Source organism: Balaenoptera ricei, chromosome 9 (genome assembly GCF_028023285.1).
Source record: "Balaenoptera ricei isolate mBalRic1 chromosome 9, mBalRic1.hap2, whole genome shotgun sequence".
Classification (NCBI taxonomy): domain Eukaryota; kingdom Metazoa; phylum Chordata; class Mammalia; order Artiodactyla; family Balaenopteridae; genus Balaenoptera; species Balaenoptera ricei.
In genome coordinates, this window is record NC_082647.1 from 113,992,252 (window position 1) to 114,018,604 (window position 26,353).

Consider the following 26,353-nt stretch of genomic DNA (forward strand, 5'->3'; position numbering starts at 1 on the left):
TGACTATGACAGTGTAAAACAGTTCCTGCATGAAGGAACTCAGAGTCAAGCAGAGGAGAGTAACAGACAAACACTGTAGAACAACACTGGCGCAAATGGCACTGTTTTGAAATAATGCCACTTGCAGCAACATGGATGGACCTAGAGATTATCATACTGAGTGAAATAAGTCAGACAGAGAAAGACAAATATCATATGATACCACTTTTATGTGCAATTTAAAAAGAGGCTACAAATGAACTTATCTACAAAACTGAAATATAGTCACAGAAGTAGAAAACAAATTTATGGTTACTGGGGGGTAAGGGGGAGAGGGATAAATTGGGAGATTGGGACTGACATATACACATTACTATATATAAAATAGATAACTAATAAGGACCTAATGTAGAGCACAGGGAACTCTACTCAGTACTCCGTAATGACCTATATGGGAAAATAAATCTAAAAAAGAGTGGATACATGTGTATGTAAGACTGATTCACTTTGCTGTACACCTGAAACTAACACAACATTGTAAATCAACTAGACTCCAATAAAAATTTTAAAAAAAGAAAAACAACAACAACAAGAAAAAAAAACACAGATGGCCCTGATGGAGAAAACAGGCTGTACTGGAAACACGGGGAGGATGTCAAGCCTGGCCTGGGAGACGGGAGGGGCATGAGGAGGGTCCTGGAGGCAGGGCAGTCAGTCCTGGCAAAGGACCAGCCCAGGCAGGGGACCAGACGCCAACATCAGGGGTGGGGGCAGAGGGGGCGCCACATGCAGCATCCCTGGGCGTGAGGCGCCGGACTGGAGGGGCCTGGCTGAGAACCTTGGACTTTTCTTTCAGACAATGATTAGTGACCTGGTTAGATCTGGATTTTAAAAACAGATGAATTTGGTCAGATCATTATTGTGACAGTTGTCCATAAAGGAGTGATAGGCAACTAATGTCTAAATTACATTAAATTTCTGGACTCTGTAACCTTCACATTGACAAAGAACAACAATTATTGACTATTTACTGTGGATAACAAGGATGTTATTCTTTTTTTTAATAAATTTATTTATTTTATTTATTTATTTTTGGCTGCGTTGGGTCTTCATTGCTGCACGCGGGCTTTCTCTAGTTGCTGCGAGCAGGGTCCACTCCTCATTGCAGCATGCAGGCCTCTCATTGCAGTGGCTTCTCTTGTTGCAGAGCACAGGCTCTAGGCGCACGGGTTTCAGTAGTTGTGGCACGCCGGGTCAGTAGTTGTGACTCACAGGCTCTAGAGCGCAGGCTCAGTAGTTGTGGTGCACAGGCTTAGTTGCTCCGCGGCATGTGGGGTCTTCCTGGACCAGGGCTCGAACCCGTGTCCCCTGCACTGGCAGGTGGATTCTTAACCACTGCACCACCAGGGGAGCCCTGAGGACGTAATTCTAAAACATGGTTTCACTTATACTTTAGCAAGTAAAGGTAATACCGGAGGTCTTGAAAGAAAGATCTTTCAGTGCTGCAGGAGGATGGGATACCCTGAAATCTGCCAGAGGGATTTCTACAGAACAGGGTTCACAACAGATCAAACTAGTGAGGGCCAATTACTGAACCAATTACGCTTGAAAGGCACTCAGAATTCTATTTCAAACTCAGTCAGTATTGGAAATCTACAGATTCCAGAGGGATTGCGGCCAATTCTAGAGCTTTATGATGTGTATTCAAAATGGTTCTCCACTTGAGCAGATTAAAGGGGTTATAAAGGAGGTACGTCGATGAAGTGACTGAGACAGGGAACTCCTATAAGGAAATCACCACAAAATGCTAACAGTGTGTCTATAATTTTTAATAGGTTCTCCTGTGATATGGTCCTAATTAGTGATTTCTCCAGAAAGGATCCCTTTCTTGGAAAGAGCAAGTCCACAGATTCAGGCCACAAGGATTATGGAGGGAGAGACATGCATTGTGGACCCTACACAGATAAGCACATTCCTTCCTTAATATTTAAAATGCGTTATCTGACAGCACTTCAGACCTCCTTGCAAAACCACCTGAAACCCTATTGAGGATACAGGGAGGTGGGTGTAAGGATGCTGTGTGGCACGGGTACACGCACATGCATGTGGTCAGCCCACATATACACGTATACCCCTTGGGCTTTCATCCTTAACTAAAAAACAGGAAAACATTATTAGCATCATTAATTAAATAATATTAAATAAATAAGAAGAATATGATAAGCACTAGTAACAACAGGATCTTGCAAAGGGCAAGTGGTTATCGGCACTGAATTTCCATACATTCCTGCTTTTAGGAGTTGATGTTATTTCACCATAAAAGTAAATTATATTATGGTATCAACCAAATTCACCTTAGATGTTACCATCAAAGTAAGAGGAAAACTGAGCAATATTAAAGGAGAAAATTCATTGAGGCAATTGAAAAACTGGATCGATTATCTCACAGGTTGACATCTTGCTCCTGACATTCTCCTTCCTAATGTCGGTCATTCACTAATAAAAAAAAAAAAATAAACAAAAACAAAGCAAACAAAAAAACCCATAAAATCCTAACTAACAGAAGTGTGTATGACACTGATCAGAACGTTTCTTGTCTTGCAGCCTCCAGGCTGGAGTTGCCATCAAGGACGAGCCCCGAGGGACATACCTGGGCCACTGCCAGAGGTCCCCGTGCAGCAGGACCCTCAGGAGGAGAAGGACCGTCCCTTGTACTGCCAGCTGCACAAAGATCAAGCCCAGGAAGCTCATCTCGAAGGGGCTCACGTACGAATCAATGCCGAAGTTGTGGGTCAGGTTGTATCTGATCTGATTGTAATAAGAGTTCTATCAGCCCTTGACCCAGGCAGAATTGAGGGAAAATAGTGAAGACCCACTTGAGGATGTCACAGATGTTCTGCAAATTCTGTGCAATGAAAGAAAGAGAAAGCAAATTAAGAGCTCTTTGTAGAGAAATATTATAAAACCGTCAATTATATATCTCATACTCAGTAATGTCCAGTTCTCCCTTATCATGCAAACTTACAGCTGTTCACAATGAGTGGTCTCAACTAGTGTGATCTGGGGACAATAGAAAATTCAATGAAGACTTTTAGGGGTATGTATTTTTATTATATTACAGTTTATTGTCTTCTGCATATAGACATGGGAAAACCATGAAAGGTTCATTTAATTTTCCCTTAGTTCTGGTCTTCACTGACTACCACTATTTACAGATTTCATCCAGTCCTAAAGTGGCTTATTAATCCCACTTTTCATAAAACTATGTCCCTGGATCAAATAATGTATGACGTGAAAGATTTTTGTCTTCCTATTTATAAGGTGGCAATAGGAGACTATTACAGCTTTTAAGTCAGGATCTTACAGTTCAGGAAATAATTAATAATGAGGACTCAGATCTGACTATAAGGGATTCACACTGGTGTCTATTCCCATGTGAACAAAGCTGTTCTAATGCATGACACTCAGCAAATAATCCACACGCATGACGGGCGTGGCTACACAAATTCACGGAACAGCAATTTATGAGTGTCTAATTCACAATATGTGGAGACTGATCAAGTAGAGAAATAAATTACTGAAACTATGAGTTTTTCATCTACCTACATCCCCCTCCCCTCAAAAGACAGCCTCAGTGGTGGGACAGAGAGATACTCCACATCCTGAGTTAGAACCCAAAATGCCTCTTCTGTATGCATCAGCTTAGAAACTGTGATTTGGTAAAAAGTAAAATGTTCATATTAATGTTATCGTTTGTATACACAATGGTTAATACCAGTTATACTGGCATTTGATACTGATCTGAAAATCTAATCACCTTTCTTGGCCTATTCCATGATTTCATAAGACTATATTGCCCCTTGAACTTACAAAGGAATATTTGAAATCACCCATTTATCACGTTGAGTTTTTTAAGCAAACTATATCTAAATAAAGAGCAAAGGAAAAGAAAGACCTTAGTAAACGGCAATGAAATGCCTTCTATTATCTGTTAACAATTGAGTTTGACCCATTTTTTTGCAAACAACTTCCTGCTTGCTGATTTCTCTCCAGGTGAGCAATGCTATTTATAACAGGAGGGAACAAAGCCTCCCGCTCACCTTAGCCTTAGAATCTCAAGATTCCTGACCCTTCTCCTCTTCTGTGTGTGACCCGTCCCCTGGGGCGGGGGTTGTCTCCCTTGAGTCTGTCTTCCTCCCCCTTTAGTTCATGACCAGGATCCACGTCATATTTGAGCTCCGATGGGGACGAGGGGAACCCTGTTCTGCCTCCTCCAATTTCAATGTTCTCCTCAAGCTAAAGCCAGTGACTCATGCTGCTAGCTGCTATTTAAAGGCTAGAGACACCAATACAGATTAGTGTCAATAATAGATCTATAAAAATCACCAAAATAAATTGTTTCACTGGATGCATAATGAATGTTTACAGAGCTCACTGCTTCTGTGCAAACGTGAGGCACAACAACAGCAAATAAGATGAGCCATTGCTGCAGAGCTGACCAAGTCCCGGCATGTCCGGGCACCAGGAAGGGAGCCTGTCCCGAGGGAACAGGCCTCAGTCCCAGACTGGCCAGACACCGCCCAGCAGCCCATCCTCCAGAACTGGGAGGCCAGGCCTTTCCCAGGCTGTTTCCTCAGCCCCTGAGTCGATCCAGCCCCAGGACTAGAGAGGAACGGGATCCACATGGACAGCAGGGGTCAGGAGAGACCTGTGTGGTCAGAGCCAAGAAAGAAAGCAGGAAAGAAAAGCATGGAAATCCGGGACAGAGGAGGGTGCAGACTATGAAGTTCATCCCCACAGGCAGCTCAGGGGAGGCTGAGCAAGACAGAAGATGAGTTACAGCAGACACGACCCCGGCAGGCCTCACGGGGAGGAGCATGGAAGGACAAGAGTGGGGTGTCAGCAGAGCTGGTTTCCACTGGACCTCGACGCCTGCTGCGATGACACCCAAAAGGGGCCTCCCGATGCAAACGGCCTGCTGGAGGGCTTCCCTGAGAGAGGTGCTTCCTCACCAGGAGTAAAGTTCCTCGACTAGGAGTCCAGTCTCTTGGAGACTCTGCTCCAACACCCTGAAAGCAGCAAATCTAAACATGCCCCGGGGCTCAGAGGGCAGAATCGCCCAGACAATCCAGACCTGTGGTGGCCTGAGAGTGTGGTCTGCACGGGGGCCAATTCCGCCCCGGAGCAGCTGACCTCGCAGAGAGGAAGGTCTGACCCCTGCGCCCCTGACGCCAGCACGGGACGCGCTCCACACCCGCTCCAGCACGGGACGCACTCCACACCCGCTCCAGCACGGGACGTGCGCCACACACACGGCCACTCTTCCAGCCATCGATTGGCGATTCACCTGCAAACAGGGATGCAAACAGGATGTGAACGCAAACAGGATGTGAACGCGTGTCTCGGCCTACCCTACACTCACAGAGCGGGTGCACAAACTGCTCACATCGTGCCTGCTGCTGCCAGCCTGGCTCTGGGCTTATCAAGGCACAGGGGTTTCTGCCAAGCAGAGTCAGTGTCTCCTTCTGGAGGTGAAGACAGTGGATACCAACACATCTGCACTGAGTTCCAGCTGGAAAAGCAACAGTAGTCTAGGCGTGAGTCCCAGAGCCTGTGGGAGGTCACTGACCTGAGACTTGGAGACAAAGGCCAACAGCCAGGGCATGACGGACATCGGCATGGTGCAGAGACCGAGGAGGAAGTTCAGGGAGATGTAGGAGATGAAAGCCATGTCCGAAGTGAAGAAGATTCTGGAGATGAGATACACCCACGGAAGAGTCGCGTGTCTGAAACGTCAAGTGAAAAGTCGCGTTCCTTGTCCTGTAACACTTACTTCTATACAGACTGATTTAAAGATGAGATTTTGCTGGCCTGGTTATTTTTCCTCCCTCTGTGAACAGGAGCACTTTTTACTTAATAAATCCGGCAGTTATTTTCTGAAGACAAAGCACATTTTCTGTAGTACACGGGCAGAGAGCCCTGGGCAGCGTCAAACCCGGGCTAGGACGTGCGACCTGGAGAAAGCCCCAGTGTCCCCTCCTGCACGGGGCAAGCCTGGCCTCATTTTCTGCTCACAGTCTTCTCAGCAGAGCAGGGATACACCTGCTTTTCTAAAAACATAAAATCATTAAAGCTACCAAGGGTGGGAAGCTCTATATAAAAGGAGGACGTAATATAGAACTGGAAAGCTTCCTTTCCAGGGTGCTCTGTGCGTGGGCTCCATGCCGTATGCCTCCAGGGTGTTCCCTGATCCTACAGCCCTGAAGGCGGGTGTCACGGCCCCATTTCACAGATGGGACATGGGATGGACGAGGCTAAGATACCTAACCGAGGACCCACAGCTGAGAAGCAAGAGGAGATGAAAGCGGGAGTGATTTGTGTGTGAGCCCGAAGCTGGGGCATGAGGGCTGGACCCGAGAAGTGGCCCCCGGAAGTTTCAGATGACCTCACGCTCTAAGAAGACACCCACAACGGTCCTCTAATGAAAACACCTCTTCCTTCTTCCTTCTCCAGAGCACAGAGCCAGGGCTCATTCACGGCCGACTCACTGCAGCCTCCTCTATGACACCCACCCTGCCCTGTCCCAGGAAAGGAAACTCCAAGTACCGGCAGAAGAGTCACTTACTTTATTTTCTTTATTTTTATTTTTTCATGCAGCATCCTTCCCATTTTAATGGAAAGGAACAGTCAACAAAAGTTCATCAATTGAAAATATATTAGGTTGTTATAAGAACCATGACTATATACGTACACATTTATGAATATGGTCTGCTTTATTGACAGAATGTATGAAACAGCTGAAGTCACTGACTTTAAGTCACAACCTTTCTCTGAAGACTCCACGTGTTCCCATATGCTCTCTGCACACGCAGTGTAAGCCTGTCACCATTTTCTCAGGCTGAGTTAGTGGTTTCACTTGAAATACCTCGGTAGCTTCTAAATGTCTGAGGTTTCCTTAATACGTTAACTAGCTCTGAAAAGCATGAAGCTTCAAAATGACAGTAGGCCCTCGAGATAGCTTTTGATTTGAGTATAGTTCCTTTTCCACATGAAATCTATGGTATTCGTCCCTGGGTCAAAAGATACACCCTCGTGCTTCAGAAAATAGGATATATATATATATATGTAATAGTATACATAAAATCATACAGTTGTCAACAGCAGTCTGCTTCATAATTCAGGCGTGAAGAAAACGGTTTTCGAGCATACAAGGTAGAGGTGAGTGCTTTAATACAACTGCCCTTAAATATCAATGCTTGGTTCAAATAAATGTATTGGTGGCTCCAGTCTTCCTGCTTTTTTCTTTTCAAGGAAAGAATTAAATTGGCTTAAAATGCATAATTTATTTTTTGGTAAAACATACGGTAGCTTCAAGCAACTGCCGTTCTTTTACTGAACTATGATATAATTTTAACGATTAAACCTGGAGGGTGGCAGCCCGCTCATAATTACTCTGCCACTTATGGGGTTTTCCTCCCTCTGAAACCGGTCCCACCTCCACATTGCAGGATTTTCCAGACATGGACCAGGATTCTGTGACCTCATCTTCATCATCCTTTAGTACTAAATGTGCACCAAGTATGCAGTTAAGGTTTCCATTTTTTATATAAGCCAGATTCTCTTTCTTGTCTGAGATTTTCAGGTGTTATTTTTTTCTTTTTTGATGTGAATTCTCCTCCCTTTCCAGCTTAAATATCAAATTTTCCTCCACAGAGAGAAAGAAAAAAAAAAGAAAAGATAAAGGAAAATTGTAACTGGGCACTCTGTCCTATTATGTCTTGTAAGAGTCTATTCATTTACACTTTCCCCAATTTTTCCAGATTCCAGACAAACAGCCCCATTTAATGCCTGACCATGTTCTTGGTCTCAGCTTATCCTGGGATGCAGCCTTTCTGCGATGGTTCTGGGGCTCCTCATGGGAACAGGATTGCGAGCCGACACTCTCGTCCACCGGGGCCCCAAGGGCTCCTCCTCTTGCTGGGGGGTCACCCTGTCAGGTTGTGTGCAGGCCTGGCCTCCAGTGGAGGCAGGACCACCCTTTAAACCCGAACTAGCCCCTGGGGGGGTCACCCTGAGCATCCGGCCGCCGCCCCCCGCCCCTTGCTCTCGTCCACTGGAACCGGCCTGGGACACCTTTCCAGGTCCTCTGAGCCCCTCTCACCTAAGACCCCTCCACCTGAGGTGGCCACCCTGTTGGGCCATCAGTGTAACTCGAGAGACCTGTGAGTCCCCTGAAATTGTTTGAAAAGTGCTGTAATCATGAATGTGGACAGAATTCTAGCTTAATTCAGATTCTTAAAGGAAGCAAAGCAAACAAGCAAAACAAGGTTAAGGAAAATTCCTGAAAATACGTTTTTTTAAGAGCATCCCACCATGTGACTTTGTCTGAGTTTCACCTTAATTTTTGAAATCTGCTCTCTAAAGTTCAAAAATAATTTACAGCAAAACATATTTTACTCACACTATAAGGAACCATGACCACACTATGCATTCAACTGGATCAATAAACTGAAATCAAATCATTTCTTTAGAACCAGGAGCCCACGTATGTAGATGGTTATATACAGGAACATAAATTTCCAGCTGAGTATAGAAAGCATGCCTATAGTAGCGACTCTACTATAGGCATGCTTTAGAGCTTAAGACATAATATCCTCTAAATATTAAAATAATTCTTATAGTAACAATAACAACTAAAAGTAATTTAATGGGAACCCTTGCCGGCCACTGTAAAGGAGGTTTATGTGAATGACTTAATATCATCTTCACAGCAACAGAATTGTATTCTACACGGAAGAAAGTGAGGCTTAGAGAGAGAAATGAACCCTTCCAAGGTCACAGAGTTAGTGGCAATGTCAATATTCCTAAAAAGGTTTCTCTGTCTCTCTTTGTTCCCCATCTATCCATCCACCCATCCATGTATCTATTTATCCAATAATGATATAATTGGTCCCTAATTAGATGCTTTGAATAAGTCTGGATCACTGATACAACTGTCATCTACGTAAAAATAATTTTAGTTGTAATCTTTGGCTTAGAAAAAAGCAGAATGCTCTGTTAAAATATATATATTAGCCTTAAATTAAAATAAATCGGCACTTTAATTATTTTCCCTGCTATTAGCAAGTATCTCTCACATACTTAGCCTAGATCTATAGCCAAATATGCATGACCTGTAAGAGAGGATGACATTATGCATTCCTGATACCCGGCAGGTATAATCTGGGGACTGCTAGCAACGATCCTTATTAGTGTGTACAAATGAGATATTTGTAAATGACTTTTCTGGTTTTGCTACTTTTCCTGCAAGAAAAAAAAAAAAAGTGATAGAAGTTAGACAAAACATTTCCAAACTACTAATATCAGGAAAGAGAAAAATACAGCAGACATAGAGCTTCACGGGCTCCCCGAGGACAGTTTTGGAGCTGAGTGAGTAACAGACACTGAGCCGGAGCCAAAGCCGCTGCCATCATCCACCCCTCGTGCAGGGGCCCCGGGCGTCCCGCTCAGGCTGGCCGGCTCCACGCCACCGGAAGAAGCAGCATAATTGCTTGGAAAGAGAGAAAACCATGAAGCCGACAGCAGGTTCAAAGCCGCCCCTGGGGTTCTGTCCTTCAGAAAACACACCATAATTCTGCAGCTGCGCTTCTCATCACATACCAGAAAGTGCCAGCAGGAGGGCCGTGGCCACCAGGTTATCCCGGAAAGCGAAAGCCATTAACTGGAAGGCGGGGATCACAGTGACACACAGGCAGACAGAACCCAAGTAAAAGAGCCGAGAAAATCAAGGGAAGAGGGCCTGTTACGTCAGGGGCTTGTATACCACCACCTCCTGACCCTCCAGCTCTCAGGTCAGCTCCAGCTTAGGTCTGTGTCCTGTGTGCCCGGCACACGGTCTGCAGCAGCGGACTCAGGCCTGGAGAGGCCCCTTCCAGATCCATGTAAGACGAGGTCATTAAGATGGGCTCGGATCCCACAGGGCTGGTGTCCTCGTGAAAAGAGGAGGTGAGAACACAGGGTGAGGACACAGAGAAGGTGGCCGTCCACATGCCCAGGACAGAGGCCCCAGGGGGCACCAGCCCTGCCACACCTGGATCCGGGCCTTCCAGTCTCCAGAAGGCGATTAGATAAATGTCTGTGGTCTGTGCCTCCCCGTGAGCCGGGGGGCCGCTAACACGGCCGCCCACACCCACCTCCCACGGGGAAGGGGCAGGAATCCAGCCCCCTCCCAGGACACACGGCTTCTTCCCACACTCAGGACCAAGGGCAGACTCCCCGCCCGGCAGCCCGCGCCTCCCCACTGCGGGCTGACAAACCCCGGCCTCCCCTGGGGGCTCGCTCGCCAGCCCCCCGTCTCCGGCTGCAGGGCCACTCCCCAGCTTTGCTCTGAAGTCACCCTCGATCCCATGGCCCTCTTTCATCCTCTTGATAAACCTAGTCACAAGCCAACTGCATCTTGTGTATTTATTTATGTTTACTTGGCTATTTGTTTTCTGCTTCCACTCATAAGGACACAAGTTCCCTCAAGACAAAGACCTTCTCTGCTTTGTTCATGGCTTTGTCCCCAAGACCTCAGACACACCTTGACCCAGAGCAGAGCCTCAAGAACATCCGTTAACTGAGTGATTGAATAGGCGGTGAACGACTGGATGAAGGTGGAAAAACCGAGAAGAAAATAGTCCTCCCCGACCTTAAGCCAACAGCACACGTCACAGGGTAAAGAGGAGCCACGTTCAGTGGGAGGGATAAAGGGTAATTGACTGATGCCTGCGGAAAAGAGGGAAGACTCTGGGGGCCCCCTGCCTGCTCTTATTCTCCCCTGGCGCATCCCCCCCCCCCTTGCCTCTGGGGAAGCAGTGGTCACTGCGCACCTTTAAACGGAAGGCATGGAAGTGGGCAGCGCTGGGACGGCCCTGAACCAGGACTGCACGGCTGGCACTGCCCAGCCCGCTCTAGACCCTCTGGACACATGACCTTGGAGGAGTCTCTCCCCATCCTGTGCTTCCGTGTCCTGGCCCCATGGGGCTCAGCCTGCAGGAGGACATGGCCTGGCTCCCAGGCAACTATCCGAGGAGGGCGTTGCTTACTTAGAAGGAATGGATGAGGTCATCCACTCCTTACCCGCATTAGAATATGAGCGTCTCAGAACCTGCCATCGTGTTAGGAAACACATGCCACGTACAGGACACGGTTGTGGTCCACTGCACCAGTTATTTTAATGAATGATTGTTCCTCCTACAAATCAGCTTTCAGAATCACTTGGTCTGTCAGGCTCTTCTGAGTTACCCTGTTTTGAATTGTTTTCTCTTCCCTACTCTTGCTTCTTTAATCCTCAGTGCAAACTAGGCCTCCTTCAGGAAGGCACCCCGGCTACTTTGATTGGGGTGCATTTCCTTCTCTTTGGGGTTCTCACAATACCCTACATTTCCACTTACTGGGTCAGTTGCTACTCTGGGTTTTAACTGTCTTCTTGCTAGTTTATCTCTTATGCAGCTCTGTGAGTCTCTCACAGGTATTGTGTCAATTGCTACTCTGGGTTTTAACTGTTTTCTTGCTAGTTTTAACTCTTATGCGGCTCCGTGAGTCTCTCGCGGGCAGGAATTACATCTTTTGTATAGGTACTTACGCAGGCCCCTAGCTTCCCAGATCCCAGCTGAGGCCCCGCAGCCCCTCCTTGGGAGCAAGCCCACATGAAGGGTGCAGAGAAGCAAAGGGGACATAACGTGAAGCACGCGTCCAGGAAACCGCCCTGCTTCTATGGATCACGTGGGGCGGCCACACACCCACACACACGCAGGTACATGCATACACACGTCCCCCGGGTGCAGGAACACAGAGGGACATGGCCCCGAGTCCTACCGCGTCACACAGGAAGATCGTGAGCCAGTAGGTCCTGTAGCCCAGGCCACTCATGTGCTGCAGCCTCGTGGCCCCAGTCACACTGTCCCGCACACGGAGCTGCCGATGGACGCGGACAGGATGGAGAGAATCCAAGCACGATGCATAGGGTGATGCCGCACTGGTGGATGCTTTCCAGGCTGCAGGCAGAGCAGAACGGCCATCAGAGGCTGGCCGGGACCCATCAGTGATGAGGGTCACAGCGGCCAGAACCATTAATTACATGCAAACTATTTTATACAGGGTGGATAAACAACAGGGTCCTACTGTAGAGCACAGGGAACTACATTCAATATCCTGTGATAAACCAAAGTGGAAAAGAATATAAAAAAGAATATGTATATGAATAACGTAGGCACTTTGCTGCACAGCAGAAATTAATACAACATTGTAAATCAACTATACTTCAATAAAATCTAAAAAAAAGAATCTTTCATTCACTTTGAAAAAATGTTGAAAAAAATAGATCAGGCATCCTTTCTCTGCTGACTTATAAGAAGGTTTCACAATATCAAGAAAATTAGCTGTTGTCAGATGTGTCGTAAATATTTTTCTGTTTCTTCCTTCACTTCTTAAAGTTTATTTTTTGACACAGAATTAATTTCCATTTATAGATTTATATTTAAATAAATTATATAACACATTCTTTACTTTCACTTTATAGGCTTTGCATACAAAACTTTTAGTTAGGCAAAATTACAAAAATATTCAGACTTTTTCTTCCATTATCTTAATGCTTTACCTTTAACAGTTTGTTCCATGTTGATTTTTTTTAACATCTTTATAGGAGTATAATTGCTTTACAATGGTGTGTTGGTTTCTGCTTTATAACAAAGTGAATCAGCTATACATATGCATATATCCCCATATGCCCTCTGTCTTGCATCTCCCTCCCACACTCCCTATCCCACCCCTCTAGGTGGTCACAAAGCACCGAGCTGATCTCCCTGTGCTATATGGCTGCTTCCCACTAGCTATCTATTTTACATTTGGTAGTGTGTATATGTCAATGTTACTCTCTCATTTCGTCCCAGCTTACCCTTCCTCCTCCCCATGTCCTCAAGTCCATTCTCTACGTATGCATCTTTATACCTGTCCTGCCCCTAGGTTCTTCAGAACCAATTTTTTTGTTGTTGTTTTTTTAGATTCCATATATATGTGTTAGCATGTGGTATTTGTTCTTCTCTTTCTGACTTACTTCACTCTGTATGACAGACTCTAGGTCCATTCACCTCACTACAAATAACTCAATTTCATTTCTTTTTATGGCTGAGTAATATTCCATTGTATATATGTGCCACATCGTCTTTACCCATTCATCTGTTGATGGACACTTAGGTTGCTTCCATGTCCTGGCTATTGTAAATAGAGCTGCAATGACCATTGTTGTACATGACTCTTCTTGAATTACGGTTTTCTCTGGGTATATGCCGAGTAGTGGGATTGCTGGGTCATATGGTAGTTCTATCTTTACTTTTTTGAGGAACCTCCATACTGTTCTCCATAGTGGCTGTATCAATTTACATTCCCACCAACAGTGCAAGAGGGTTCCCTTTTCTCCAACCCTCTCCAGCATTTATTGATTGTAGATTTTTTGATGATGGCCATTCTGACTGGTGTGAGGTGATACCTCACTGTAGTTTTGATTTGCATTTCTCTAATGATTAGTGATGTTGAGCATTCTTTCATGTGTTTGTTGGCTGTCTGTATATCTTCTTTGGAGAAATGTCTATTTAGATCTTCTGCCCATTTTTGGATTGGGTTGTTTGTTTTTCTGATATTGAGCTGCATAAGCTGCTTGTAAATTTTGGAGATTAATCCTTTGTCAGTTGCTTCATTTGCAAATATTTTCTCCTATTCTGAGGGTTGCCTTTTTGTTTTGTTTATGGTTTCCTTTCCTGTGCAAAAGCTTGTAAGTTTCATTAGGTCCCATTTGTTTATTTTTGTTTTTATTTCTATTTCTCTAGGAGGTGGGTCAAAAAGGATCTTGCTGTGACTTATGTCATAGAGTGCTCTTCCTATGTTTTCCTCTAAGAGTTCTATAGGGTCTGGCCTTACATTTAGCTCTTTAATACATTTTGAGTTTATTTTTGTGTATGGTGTTAGTGAGTGTTCTAATTTCATTCTTTTACATGTAGCTGTCCAGTTTTCCCAGCACCACTTATTGAAGAGGCTGCCTTTTCTCCATTGTATATTCTTGCCTCCTTTATCAAAAATAAGGTGACCATATGTGTGTGGGTTTATCTCTGGGCTTTCTGTCCTGTTCCATTGATCTATATTTCTGTTTTTGTGCCAGTACCATACTGTTTTGATTACTGTAGCTTTGTAGTATAGTCTGAAGTCCAGGATCCTGATTCATCCAGCTCCATTTTTCATTCTCAAGATTGCTTTGGCTATTAGGGGTCTTTTGTGTTTCCATACAAATTGTGAAATTTGTAGTTCTAGTTCTGTGAAAAATGCCATTGGTAGTTTGATAGGGATTGCATTGAATTTGTAGATTGCTTTGGGTAGTATAGCCATTTTCACAATGTTGATTTTTCCAATCCAAGAACATGGTATATCTCTCCCATGTGGAGTTCATTTTAGGTAAAAATGCAGGTAAAAATTTTATTTGAGGTAAAAATGCAGATTTACTCGTTTATTTTTCAAATGCCTAGTGAGCTCTGTCAACACTGTAATAATAAATGTATTTCCTCAAAAACAAAAAGAACTTAGGACCAGCTGGCGTATTGGCTAAGGGTGTGGATTCTCTCATTAAATCCCCTCGATGACCTTTCGAGGCCTGGGTTACACTCCCGGGGTCTAGAGGACACACAGAGGAGAGCGAAGGTCACAGGCAGGTCCCTGTCTGCCCACCTGGAGCCCAGTCTTGACACTGAGCCAGCCTCCCAGGCAAAATAAAAGGCTCCTGCTTAGTGGCCTCCACACTGAGCTGTGGCCTCTGCCCTCTTAGGGCCACCTTGCTGGATAACAGCTCTTGGGGGTGGGGGTGGTGATTCGCTCCACATGTGGTGGCCCCACCTCTGAATCTAGTCTCTCACAACACCAGAATGTTCTCTAGTAGATGGAGGTGCTTGGCGATGATGTGCACTGTACTTTCTGTGTCATTTTTAACTAGAGCACCACCAACACCTCTGGTCCATCACTGCCTCCCCTTTGGGGACGGTCAGGGCACAGCTGCTTCTGGTAATGCACCGATGCAATGGCTCAGCTCAAACCCTCCATCACGTCTTACTTCATAACCAAAGTCGATGTGCCCACACTTAGAATTCTGGCAGGTATTGGATAAAGGAAGGACCCCGAGAGTCTGTATATGAATGTGAGGACCACCTGCTGCATTCTGGACGGGAGGGGAGGTCACCCATCAACCAGATCTGTGTTCTCCCACTCTGTTGGGTAGGTCACAGGAAGTACATAAAAAATACTTTTACTTATCAATTTTTAAATAAAAGTTTGTCCACCATATGGCAGGGAAGGGAGATGGGGAAAAGGAGGAGACACTTAGGTCTGCACATAAAGGACACTGGCCTCATCAGCACCATCTCCGTCTGGACAGTGAGGACAGACTTATAGGAGAAACTGTCAGGAGGCGTCACTATGGCTACCTCTGTACATGCCACGTTTAAAATTTTAACTTGAAAAAGATGTTGGGTCGCATGAGCTTTGGCAAATCAGCCCCTTGGAACAATTGCTACTTTTAGAAATAAGTTACATGACATGCTCATCCATTTTTGTTTTTTTCTGTTTTTGTTTTTGTTTTCTTGTTTTGGCTGTGGTGGGTCTTTGTTGCTGCACACGGGCTTTCTCTAGTTGCAGCGAGCGGGGTCTACTCTTTGTTGCGGTGCACGGGCTTCTCACCACTGTGGCTTCTCTTGTTGCAGAGCACAGGCTCTAGGTGGGTGGATTTCAGTAGTTGTGACTCACAGGTTCTAGAGCACAGGCTCAGTAGTTGTGGCTCACGGGCTTAGTTGCTCCACGGCATGTGGGATCTTCCCGGACCAGGGCTCAAGCCCGTGTCCCCTGCACTGGCAGGCAGACTCCTAACCACTGCACTACCAGGGAAGCCCTGCTCATCCATTTTAGACTCAGTCAATGCACTTTCTCCTTTAACCATCCCTGTCCTCACACTTTGCGCAGAAATGCCCAAGCCTTGTTCCACTAGGTGCACCTGCCAACGTCACTCAGGGCAGAAGCAGAAAAGGGATGAGAATCACCCCTAACAACCCAGAGATGTTGATCCACAGTCGGCACCCCAGACCAGTATTCCTTTAACTCACAACTTGTCCTCGTTCAGCAAGGCTCCTCCGTATGGGTGGCTGTAAAGCGTGATTCCTATGAAAGACAAGTTGAAAGTGAGCCTGCAAGCCTCTGCCTGTTGTCCGGGGACAGCCCCCCTCCCAGCCACCCAGGGCACTGTGCCCAGTGTCATCTGCCCGCCTGGCCCGGTCCCTCCACCCTCCCAAATGGCAGGCCCCATCCGGCAGCTCAGCCACTTTGCGCTGGGACCTCTGTAGTCGCTGTTCCCGGAAATCACCCGCATGTACTGAACACGCCTGCGCTATGTCACAGGCACTGTGCTAACATGTCACCACGCTGTACCGTCCAGTCCTTGTGGCTTAAGTGATGCATCATCCATAATGTACTGTGAGGAAACAGACTCAGGAAGGCCAAACAAAAAACGCCAAGGGGATTATTTGATGGAAACCAGGGCAATACTCAAAAATTCACCTCTAGATCAAGCCAAGTCTAGACAGAAAACTGAAGCACTTCATGGGTCCGGTTTTGTTTTAAGGAGTTGTTTTGTTTTGCTTTTTGGGGCTTCTGCATTAGCGTAATGATAGCAGGCAATATGGAGAAATTGCCGTCAACTTACCAATTTAAAGGGTTTCATCGTGAAGGCCGTTCATGACATCCACACGTGCTCTCTCTGCGCCCACAAACTCCATCCATGCTGTATCGAGAAGAACTCCAGGGCTTCAGGCATTTCGTCTTATTGTCAATGATAAGACCAATCACATTTCCTGCTCTGATTGGCCGTTTCAGGCACGTGGAGCTGACTGCCTGTGGAAGCCATCCCAGCATCTCTGCCCCACCTCACGTGCCTCCCTTACACTTCTCCTCCTCCTGTGGCTCAAATTTAGCCTGTCACATTCTGCACTCTCATACGAGGGCACATCAAATCTTTACAGAAACACACGGGGTAGAAGTGAAGATAAATAAATGAAAGGCCTGGAGCTGGAATGGACTTCAGAACTCGGGGTCCAGCCAGTTCTGCCACCGGGCGTCCTGACCCCCCTCCACCCATCCCCCTTCCCGCTCCAGCCACACCAGCCCTTTTCTCCTCAATCCTGGGCTCGGCCACGCACCACAGCAAGTTCTTTCATAGCAAAAAGAACAGTGGGAGCTATGGTGCAGCAAAAAGCCCCCTGCACAGTTTCCAGAACGATTTCTGGACTCTGAACTCATACCGTCCGAGTGCTCTGCTGCAGGCTCCCAGAGTGTGTGCCGAATGCCCGCACTGGGTTTCCCACCTCCGAGACTTGAAGTACACGTTTGCCACGAACTGAATTGCCCGTCTGGACCACTGACACCACCTTTATGTCTTTCTTTCCCTGAAGGAGGCTCCACCCCATCCTTAGGTATCTGCCAGCTCCCATTCCTTCCAGTTTCCAGTCATGGGACAAGCGGCCCAGCACCCACTAGCCCTGTCAGGAGGCAGCCTCGTAGCTAAGGGACTGAGGACCATGTTTATAACGTGCAGATGCTGCCGAAACCCAGCAAGGGCCCCACGGGGTGCCAGAGCCCGAGGGGGTGAGTTTGCAGTACTGTGCACTGCTTGGGGCCACGTGGATGAATGAGCGTGTTGTAGGTGAGAAAACATCCAGAGAAATGCAGCTAGCTGAGGGACGGTTTGGAAATTATATTATTTTGGGAACATGAGACAATATTGGACTTGCCTAATCTGAAAATTCCCCTGGGGCAAGAGGGAGCCGAAAAATGCCTTCAGGTAGCTACAGTATTGTCATGAGCACAGAAGACGGACTTGATCTGTAATGTTCTGGAGGAAGAAGGCAGTCCAGGGAGATAGATTCAAAAGATATTTTAAAAAAAAAAGCACGTGGTCTAGAGGGTTGAAACTCTGGGCCAGCCTGACCTCTGAGGGGAGAGGGTGAGCCTCAAGAGCCTCTGTGTTTGGCTGGTCCTCCCGACTTGCATCCTTTACAATAACACTGTGGCTGTAGGTCCATTGCTTCCCTGAGTTTTGTGAGCTTCTAGTGAATTCTGTAAGGTAATGGAGTCCTGCAAACCCTCAAGGCTGCAGCGAGGCGGTCACAAGCGGGGCTGGCTGGGGACCCTTGAAGAGCGGCTGGTGTCGGAGGTGAGGTGGTCTTGTTGGGGACGGTGCCCTCTGACCTGTAGGGTCTGCACCAACTCCAGTGGTTGGAGCCAGACTGAGCTGCCTTTCATGCAGCCGGACGGCACACAGCACACTCCTTGGCTCCTCATCTAGAGGACACAGAGGCAGGCACAGGGTCCCCCCCCAGGTCCCCTGCTCTGCCCCCACTCTCCTTGGGGCCTCCCCTGCTGGCTGTGTATGTCCCCTACATCTGCCCTGCACACCACAGGGTCTTAAATCCTGAACAACCTGTGTCAGCTGCCGACGTGCTCCTCCCTCAGCTTGTCCACGGCTGTCAACATCCCGCGTCCTCCCAGCCCCCAGGCTCAAGCACTGAGTCATCATCGTCCCCCCTCTCCTGCACCTCACAGACCCGACAAGTCCCCGCGCTGTGTCCAGCCCACATCACCCTCACACCGCAGCCCCCGAGCCATCCCAACCTGCATCGCCTGTCAGCTCTCCTCCCCTGGCATCACCACCCTCTCTCCAGCCCTGGAGAATTTCCAACAAGAAAAAGAAAATGTAGCATCCGTATTCTTTATCTGGACGTGGATGCTCTTGTCACTCTGCCATCCCACTCCCACTGCTCCCACCTGAAGAGCTCTACTGCTGTCACATTCCCGCACGGCAACCCCAGGTGCATCTCACCTTTGCTGCGTTCACCCCCCGAGCCCTCCGTACACCTGCTCCGTCTGCCCCGGGACGGGGTTTGTTTCTGACCACCTTCCTGCAGAGGGACCCAGAGGCATAGAGGGAACGGAGGTGGATGCCGTTCTCAACATCCTTGTGAGCAGAGGATGGGCTGGTACCCAAAGGAAATGCAGATCAACCTGTGGTCACATGATGTGTGTTGGTCAGGACGTTAGGCTGTTAGTCTAAATTCTTACAGAACAGCCTTATCACAGCCATGACAGAAGCAGCCTCTGGAGCGCGGAGGTTTGTGAGTTTCCCAGGACTCGAGCCCTGGGCTGCAGGTGCCACAACCCACGTCCCTGCCAGTGTGTCCCACGTACACTCCTGGTTCTGCACATCTGCATCTGCATCTGTGCAGGGAAGGAGGTGGAGGAGGGCGAACGGCCCTGCCTTGCTGGTTCCGCAGTGAGAAGCTGCAGGCCACTTCGTGGCGAGTTCAACAATGAAGTTTTAAACGACTGTGGGTGGACCTTCATTGTCATCCAGCTGCATAAATATCTGTACTTGTTTTAAACCATTAGAGTAACCATGGAAAGATTACGAATGTTCTCTAATATTTGCTTTCTGTGCCCTCTTTCCTCTGTTATGAATTTATGGCCCTTCATTTTCGCCCACATCTTGGATTTTGTCATCCTTTTAGGGTTTTCATCTGGGAGGCGAGGGTACCCCAGTCCCTTCTTCATTAATGAAGTGACTGAGTGCTCCTGGGGTTGGCAACGCCACCACGTGCCATGCCATGTTCTGGACACTTTCAATATCTCCTCATTCAGTGTCTGGTTGTAGATGATGTGATTCAGAGACCAGGACAGCATGCACGGCCTGCAGATCCTCCAGGAAGGGGCCCCCCAGGAAGCGGCCCAGCCTGGACTCACCCCTGTTATCCAGAGGCTGAATAGGGAGCAGAGGAAGAGCAGGTGACCTGCTCCTGACACAGGTAGCAGCCAAGCATCCAGAGTCCCAGGGGAGGCTCGCTCACCAAATCACAGGACATGGAGAACCTTGCATCTACACGGAGAACCTTGTGTCTACACAAAAAACCTAGCGTCTACACGGAGAGCCTTGCTTCTACATGGAGAAGCTTGTGTCTACACAGAGAACCTTGCATCTACACAGAGAACCTTGCTTCTACACAGAGAACCCTGCGTCTACACGGAGAGCCTTGCTTCTACATGGAGAATCTTGCTTCTACACGGAGAAGCTTTCATCTACACAGAGAACCTTGCGTCTACACAGAGAATCTTGCGTCTACACGGAGAACCTTGAATCTACACAGAGAAGCTTGCCTCTAAGTGGAGAAGCTTGCCTCTACACGGAGAACCTTGCGTCTACACAGAGAACCTTGCGTCTACAAAGAGAACCTTGCGTCTACATGGGAGCTGTAGTGGGTGCCGACAACATGTCAATAAGAAGCAGGAAGCAGCCTGACCCACGCGGTGCAGAGGCTGCCCTCCCTCCCCAGGGCCTTTGCTCAGAAATCTCTCAGGCCCCAGCTTTCCATTCAGCACTGGCTTTCAAGTCCCATTATTTGCATATTTTACAGAGTAAATATTTAAATCTAATCTCCTGAAGACTCGCATGCCTGGGGTCCTCTCCAGGGCCCTGCAGGGAGCCCTACCAGTCTCGGATCTGGCATCTGCTTGGTGCTCAAGGCCACAGGGAGACTGAATCTCACATCCACCTGGAAATTAGAAATTCTCTTTAAAAGTGAGAGATGGAAAAAGAAAGGGCCTGAGACCACAGTGTTTGAGAACGGAGACCATTACATCAGCAGGAAAATCCCTCCACCGGCTTTTAGAGACCCAACTCTCCTGCTGGGCATTTACCACCAGCTTTTCTAAGACAGCAGCTCCCCACATTGGATGCCAAGTCAAATGACATTCTGATTTTATTCTGATTTTGGGTGGAAATCTGGGCACCAGACATCAGTGGAGCTTCACCAATGGTCAAAGAGAGATTGGACACTTCTTCCTTCCAAGAGCTGAGAATTCATTTGACACACACCTCATAGGAGCCCAGGACCCAGCAGCCAGTGGGCAGAGTTCCCCAGCCCTGGGGGCACCCGGTCCACTCATAGGACCCCCATAAGGATGAAGGAGGGAATCAGGGAGCAGGATGGGGAAGGAGGTGGGGGCTGCCTGGGGAAGGATCTGCTCCTGCAGCTCTGGGATTTCTGAATGCTGGCAGGCTTTTAATTCTGATTCTGTCATTTGGTCACCACTACATCAGATGCTTTCAGAACCACGGATATTCTGAAGGTAGAAGAGGCTCTGCAGGATTAAACTTATTTCAAAATCAGGTTAACATTCCTCTACATCAGTGCTGAGATTTTGTTTGTGTTTTGCAAAAGTAGGGAGGGACTTAGAGTTACTGCAATAAGGGATGCGTGTGCCTGTTTCCCAAAACAGAAGAGTCATGAGAGACCACGGGTGGAAGGTACCCCTCTCCCTGGGGTCCATGTGCCCCAGGACCCCGGAAGAAGAGGCAGCAGGTGGCAGTGACCACGCCTGCCCAGGCCCGCACTCCCACCACCTTCTCCCCCGACCCCTGCTCCTGACAACAGTGAAGGGTTAGGAATCAGAGCTCCTCCCACAGACCCCAGGAGAGAGATGGGGCCTGGGATCCATCTCACACACCAGGAACCCTGCTGAGTGCAACTCCCCAGGGACAAAGAAAGTGCTGGGGGGAGGAAACTGAGGCAGAGGACGTTCTGATGGCTTCTCTAAGGCCAAACACAGTACAGAGTGAGAGGCACAACCCTGACTCTCTGGACCCCAATTTATGCATTTTCTGTACTTACAGCCTGTGATGCCCTCGTTGTAGGGACACATTACTGCAACGGGCAATCTCTGTAACTGGGCTGTTTCCATCGCATTGTGTGTGCTCAGAACTCCATTTAGGTAATAACTGTAATGTGATAGGATCTCGGGGTTGATGACACCACGGAAAGGCCCAGAGCCCGTCGGGGAAGGACCACGGTTCCGGTTCCAGCACCACAAGAGAGCAAAGGAAATCACTCAAGTCTCTCTTCAGTGTCACCTCCAACGGTTTTCAGAAATGACGTTTCCAAATGTACATTCTGAAAACACTTGAATTATTTTTCTTTGTTTGATTACTCTTGTCATTTATATTCCAGCTTTTCTTTCTAAGAATTGGCCCACGGCAATGTATAAATGTATAAAAGTAGTGTTCTGATTTAGTATTCTCATTAGAGTACGTCTTCTATGGTTTCCAGATTCTGTATATTTGTCATTTGTAAAAATGCACATTTGTGCTTTTGTCCAATATTCATTATGATAGCAAAACACTTATCTTGTCTCCAATTCAAGTAGTCACTTTTGGGTTCACTCCTTCTATAAAATATATCTTTGCAAGTATTAATGCCCAGATGTCTGTAAACATCCACAACTAAAGAAAAGACTGGCTTTGGCATCAATGCATGTGCAAAAGTCTGTGTTCTTTTTAATTAATTCACTATGAGTCATTAGTGAGATATGGAAGAGTTCAATTAATCTAACAGGGTATTAAGAACAATGCATGCACTTTCCTGACTAGAAGGTATTTTGATGGCTTTCTCTCTCTCCCTCCTCTTAATCTCTCCTGGAAAAGGTTTTGTTCTCAGTATTAAGATTAATTATTATGCTTCTTGAGTAGTAGATGCCAATCGTAAAAAGGTTTTAAATAAAGAACAGGGTAAAGTAAAATTAAAATAAACCATAATCCAATCCAAAATCAACCACAGTTAATCAGTATTTGCATTTTGATATTAATTATTTCAAAATGTCTGGGGTTTTCTCTACATACATGTAATTATTATTGAATTATATTTCACATTATGTATCTTCTATTTCATGGATCATTCATGACCTTCAAATAATTTTTTCACTGCATGCATGCCAACATTTGCATAATCTATGTGCTTCACAAGAATCGATGTTCACCAATTCATTCATTCATTCTCTGGATTTAATATTTTTGTGATCTTACTTTTGACGAGTCCCTCTGGGACTGTCTCTGGGCCCCATTTTTACTGGGGATACTGGCAGTATGTCCTCTGAGCCGCACCCCACAGGGGGCGTCTCTGTGGTCTGTTCACTCCATGAGCAAACGCCTTCACTAGGTACAGAGTTTGGGATGTGCGCCTTTTTCTTGCCATGTTCTGTAGGCAGCACTCCAGGGCCCGCTGCCTTTGGAGATTGTGGTTAAGGAGTCAGAGACCAGACTCTAGTCCCTCCACGTGGAGTAGTTCCAATCCCCCCAGGTCCTCTCCCTTGTGACCCCAAAGCCTGGACATTACAGTACACACAAGAAGGTTCTGACAAGTGGGAAGAAGGACCTTGGGACATGGGGAAGGACACCTCGGTGTGTCCCCTGGTTTCCTTACTGCCTCCCACACATGAAAGCCTACGGAAGCCTCTAAGTGGGAACAGCCAATGGATCCAGACAAGAAAACTACCCCCACCCCGACCCTTGCTCCTAATGATAGTGAAGCTTTAGGAAACAGAGCTCTTCCCACAGACCCCAGGAGAGAGGAAAGCTGAAGGAGCAGAAAAGGTGGCCTAACAAAAGAACACCCTCCTGGCAATATCCATCCCCTCAGTCCAGCCAAACTCCGCTGGGAAACGGCCCCACCCTCTGCAGTTTCAGCAGGTCCCATCTGGAAGTGGACCCCCTGCCCACCTGACAGAGACAGGGAGCACCACGGATGCCCCACTGGCATCCAGAGGCGAGCCGAGCCTTCTCCCGCACCTGGCCGGTGAGACTGAGCATGGCAGAGTGAGGAGAGTCACCTCTCCATGCTGCACAGCCCCTGCCCCTCAGGAGGGACCAGCAGGAAGCCCAGACCCCTGTCCACCTGGTGGCACGAATGACGTGGCTGCATGGAGCAGGGCTGTCAGCACCACTTCACCTCCACCCTCTGCCCTGCCATCCGGCTGTGCCCACTTCCCACCCAGCATCACTGACACTGAAGGGGGCCACGTGGTGTGGGGAGGTACAGTTGGTCCTCCAGTACCTGCCCCCAGTGTCAGGGGCGGGCCCTGGGGGATGAACGTAAACCTCACTGAGGAGCCACAGGACAGTGCGAGTCAGTGCCTTCTTTTGCCATGTATGTGCCAGCAAGGCTCAGTGGTAGATCTGGACCCCACCCCCCAGATCTGCAGCTTTTGCCAGGAGGGCATCAGCAGAGCCCGGTGGTAGGTTAAACATACATATCTACCTAGTTCTCAGGCGAGACTTCAACAGAAAGATTGCCTACTTCAAAACAAAACAAAACCACTTAATGGGATTTAGAATCTCATAATTTGGCATCCAAAATATCCAGGATTTGACTGAGAAAATAGCTTTCATAACAAGAACCAGAATAATCACAACTTGAAAGAGAAAAGACAATGAACAGATGCCAACAGTGAGATGAGTCAGGATGTGAGAATTATCTGACAACAGGGATCATAAAGATGTTTCAATGAGTAATTGTGAATTCTCTTTAAATGTAAAAATAATAATAATAATAATAATGTATCAGTAAAGCAACAGAAGTGATAAAATATAATCAAATGGGAATTCTAGACCTGAAAATAAAGTGACAGAAATTAAAAAAAGAAAAAAACCTACTAGATGTACTCAACAGTTGGGTTAAACAGAATGATAGAATCAGTGAACTTAAGGATGAACAACAGAATTTACCCAACCTAAAAAACAAAGAAAATAAATCCCAGAAATTCAGGTACCTATGGGAAAATAACAAGAGAGCTGACAGTTTTATTACCATAGTCTGAGAAGAAGAGAGACAGAGGGATTGAAAAAGTACTTGAAGACATAATGACAGAAAAGTTTCCAAGGTTGGCAAAAGATATAAACCTACAAATTCAAGAGCTAATGAAATTTAAGTGAATCCCAAATAGAAAATCCAAATAAATCTATGCCAGAATATGTTATAATTAAATTTCCAAAAACTTAAGACAATAAAAAAGCCTTAAAACCAGCCAGCAAGAGAGAGATGGGAACACAAACTCAAAATACAGTGGATTTCTCATTTAAAACCATGGTATCCAGAAGGAATTGGTACATTTCTCAAGTGCTGGATGTTTCTTTTCTGGCAACCATGAATTATATATTCAGTGAAACTATCTGTCAAGAATGAAGGAGAAATAAAAACATTCCCAGTGGAAAGAAAACTAAGAGAATTTGCCATTAGCAAACCTACTGTGAAATAGCAAAAGTAAGTCTTCTAAACAAAAAGGAAATCAATCATAACAGAAGAAGGCTTAGAACTTCCAAAAGGAAAGGAGAACATCAGAATGTGTTTACAATTGGGGCAGGGACTTCCCTGTGGTCCAGTGGTTAAGACTCTGTGCTTCCTTTGCAGGGGCACAGGTTTCAGCCCTGGTTGGGGAACTAAGATCCCACATGCTGTGTGGCACAGCCAAAAAAGAAAAATAAAGAGAACCTAGTTTGTTATCAACCAATGTCTCTAATATAGCAGAAAATAATGAATAAATAGATAAATAAATAAATAAAATGGGGGTAAATATAACAGACCAGCCTTTATCTCATGAGTTTCTCAAGTCATTCTTAGTGACATAAGCAATAATTAGAACACGGTCCAAGGTGGTGCTCAAGGTATAAGTAAATACCTAAGACTGTTATATTGTAGAAGTGGAGAGGGCTAAGGGCCCTAAGTGCAAATAAGGTTTCTACACAGTACTCAAAGTGGCAAATGCCAATACCAGTAGATGGTACTAAGTCACCCACGTACGTTGTAATACCGAAAACCACCACCAGGAAAACTAGATCAAGGTATATACTCAAAATATGACAGACAAATCAAGATGGAATCCTAAAAAACTGTTCCATAACTCACAAGAAGGCATAAAAAAAAAAAGAGAAAAAACAAAACAATAAAGTGTCAAATTTAAGCTCAGTGATATGTAAATCCACTCAACGTAAATGGTCTCAATACGCCAATTAAATGGCAGAGATTGGTAGAGTGGATGAAAAAATATGATCCAACTATATGCCGTCTACTCAAAAGTCACTTCAAATATAATGACATAGGCTAGAAATAAAAGGATAGAAAAGATATACCATGCAAACATTAATTTTAAAAAGTAGGAAAGATTATATTAAAATCAAATAAAGTAGACTTCACAGCAGCCAAAATTACCAGCAACAATGAGGGATGTTACACAATGACAAACGAATTAGTCCACCCAAAAGGCACAACTATGTACCAACCATCAGAGCCTCAAAATACATGAAGCAGAAATGGGTACAGATGAAAGGAGAAACAGACAAATCCACAATTATATGTGGGGGCTTCAATACCCCCCACTCAGCAAATGACAGGACTACAAGACAGAAAACCAGCAAGTGTACTGATGAACTGAG

At 46.4% G+C, this 26,353-nt stretch overlaps 1 protein-coding gene across 1 annotated transcript in view; it reads right to left on the minus strand.

The window, feature by feature from the left end:
- Positions 1-26,353, minus strand: part of ABCA13 (ATP binding cassette subfamily A member 13) — a 326,117-nt gene that overhangs the window by 85,107 nt on the left and 214,657 nt on the right. The window contains 8 exon segments of the mRNA XM_059932550.1: positions 2,630-2,796; positions 2,798-2,884; positions 5,609-5,765; positions 9,636-9,778; positions 11,839-11,933; positions 11,936-11,963; positions 11,966-12,017; positions 16,155-16,209. Coding sequence (XP_059788533.1) covers positions 2,630-2,796; positions 2,798-2,884; positions 5,609-5,765; positions 9,636-9,778; positions 11,839-11,933; positions 11,936-11,963; positions 11,966-12,017; positions 16,155-16,209 — 784 coding nt within the window.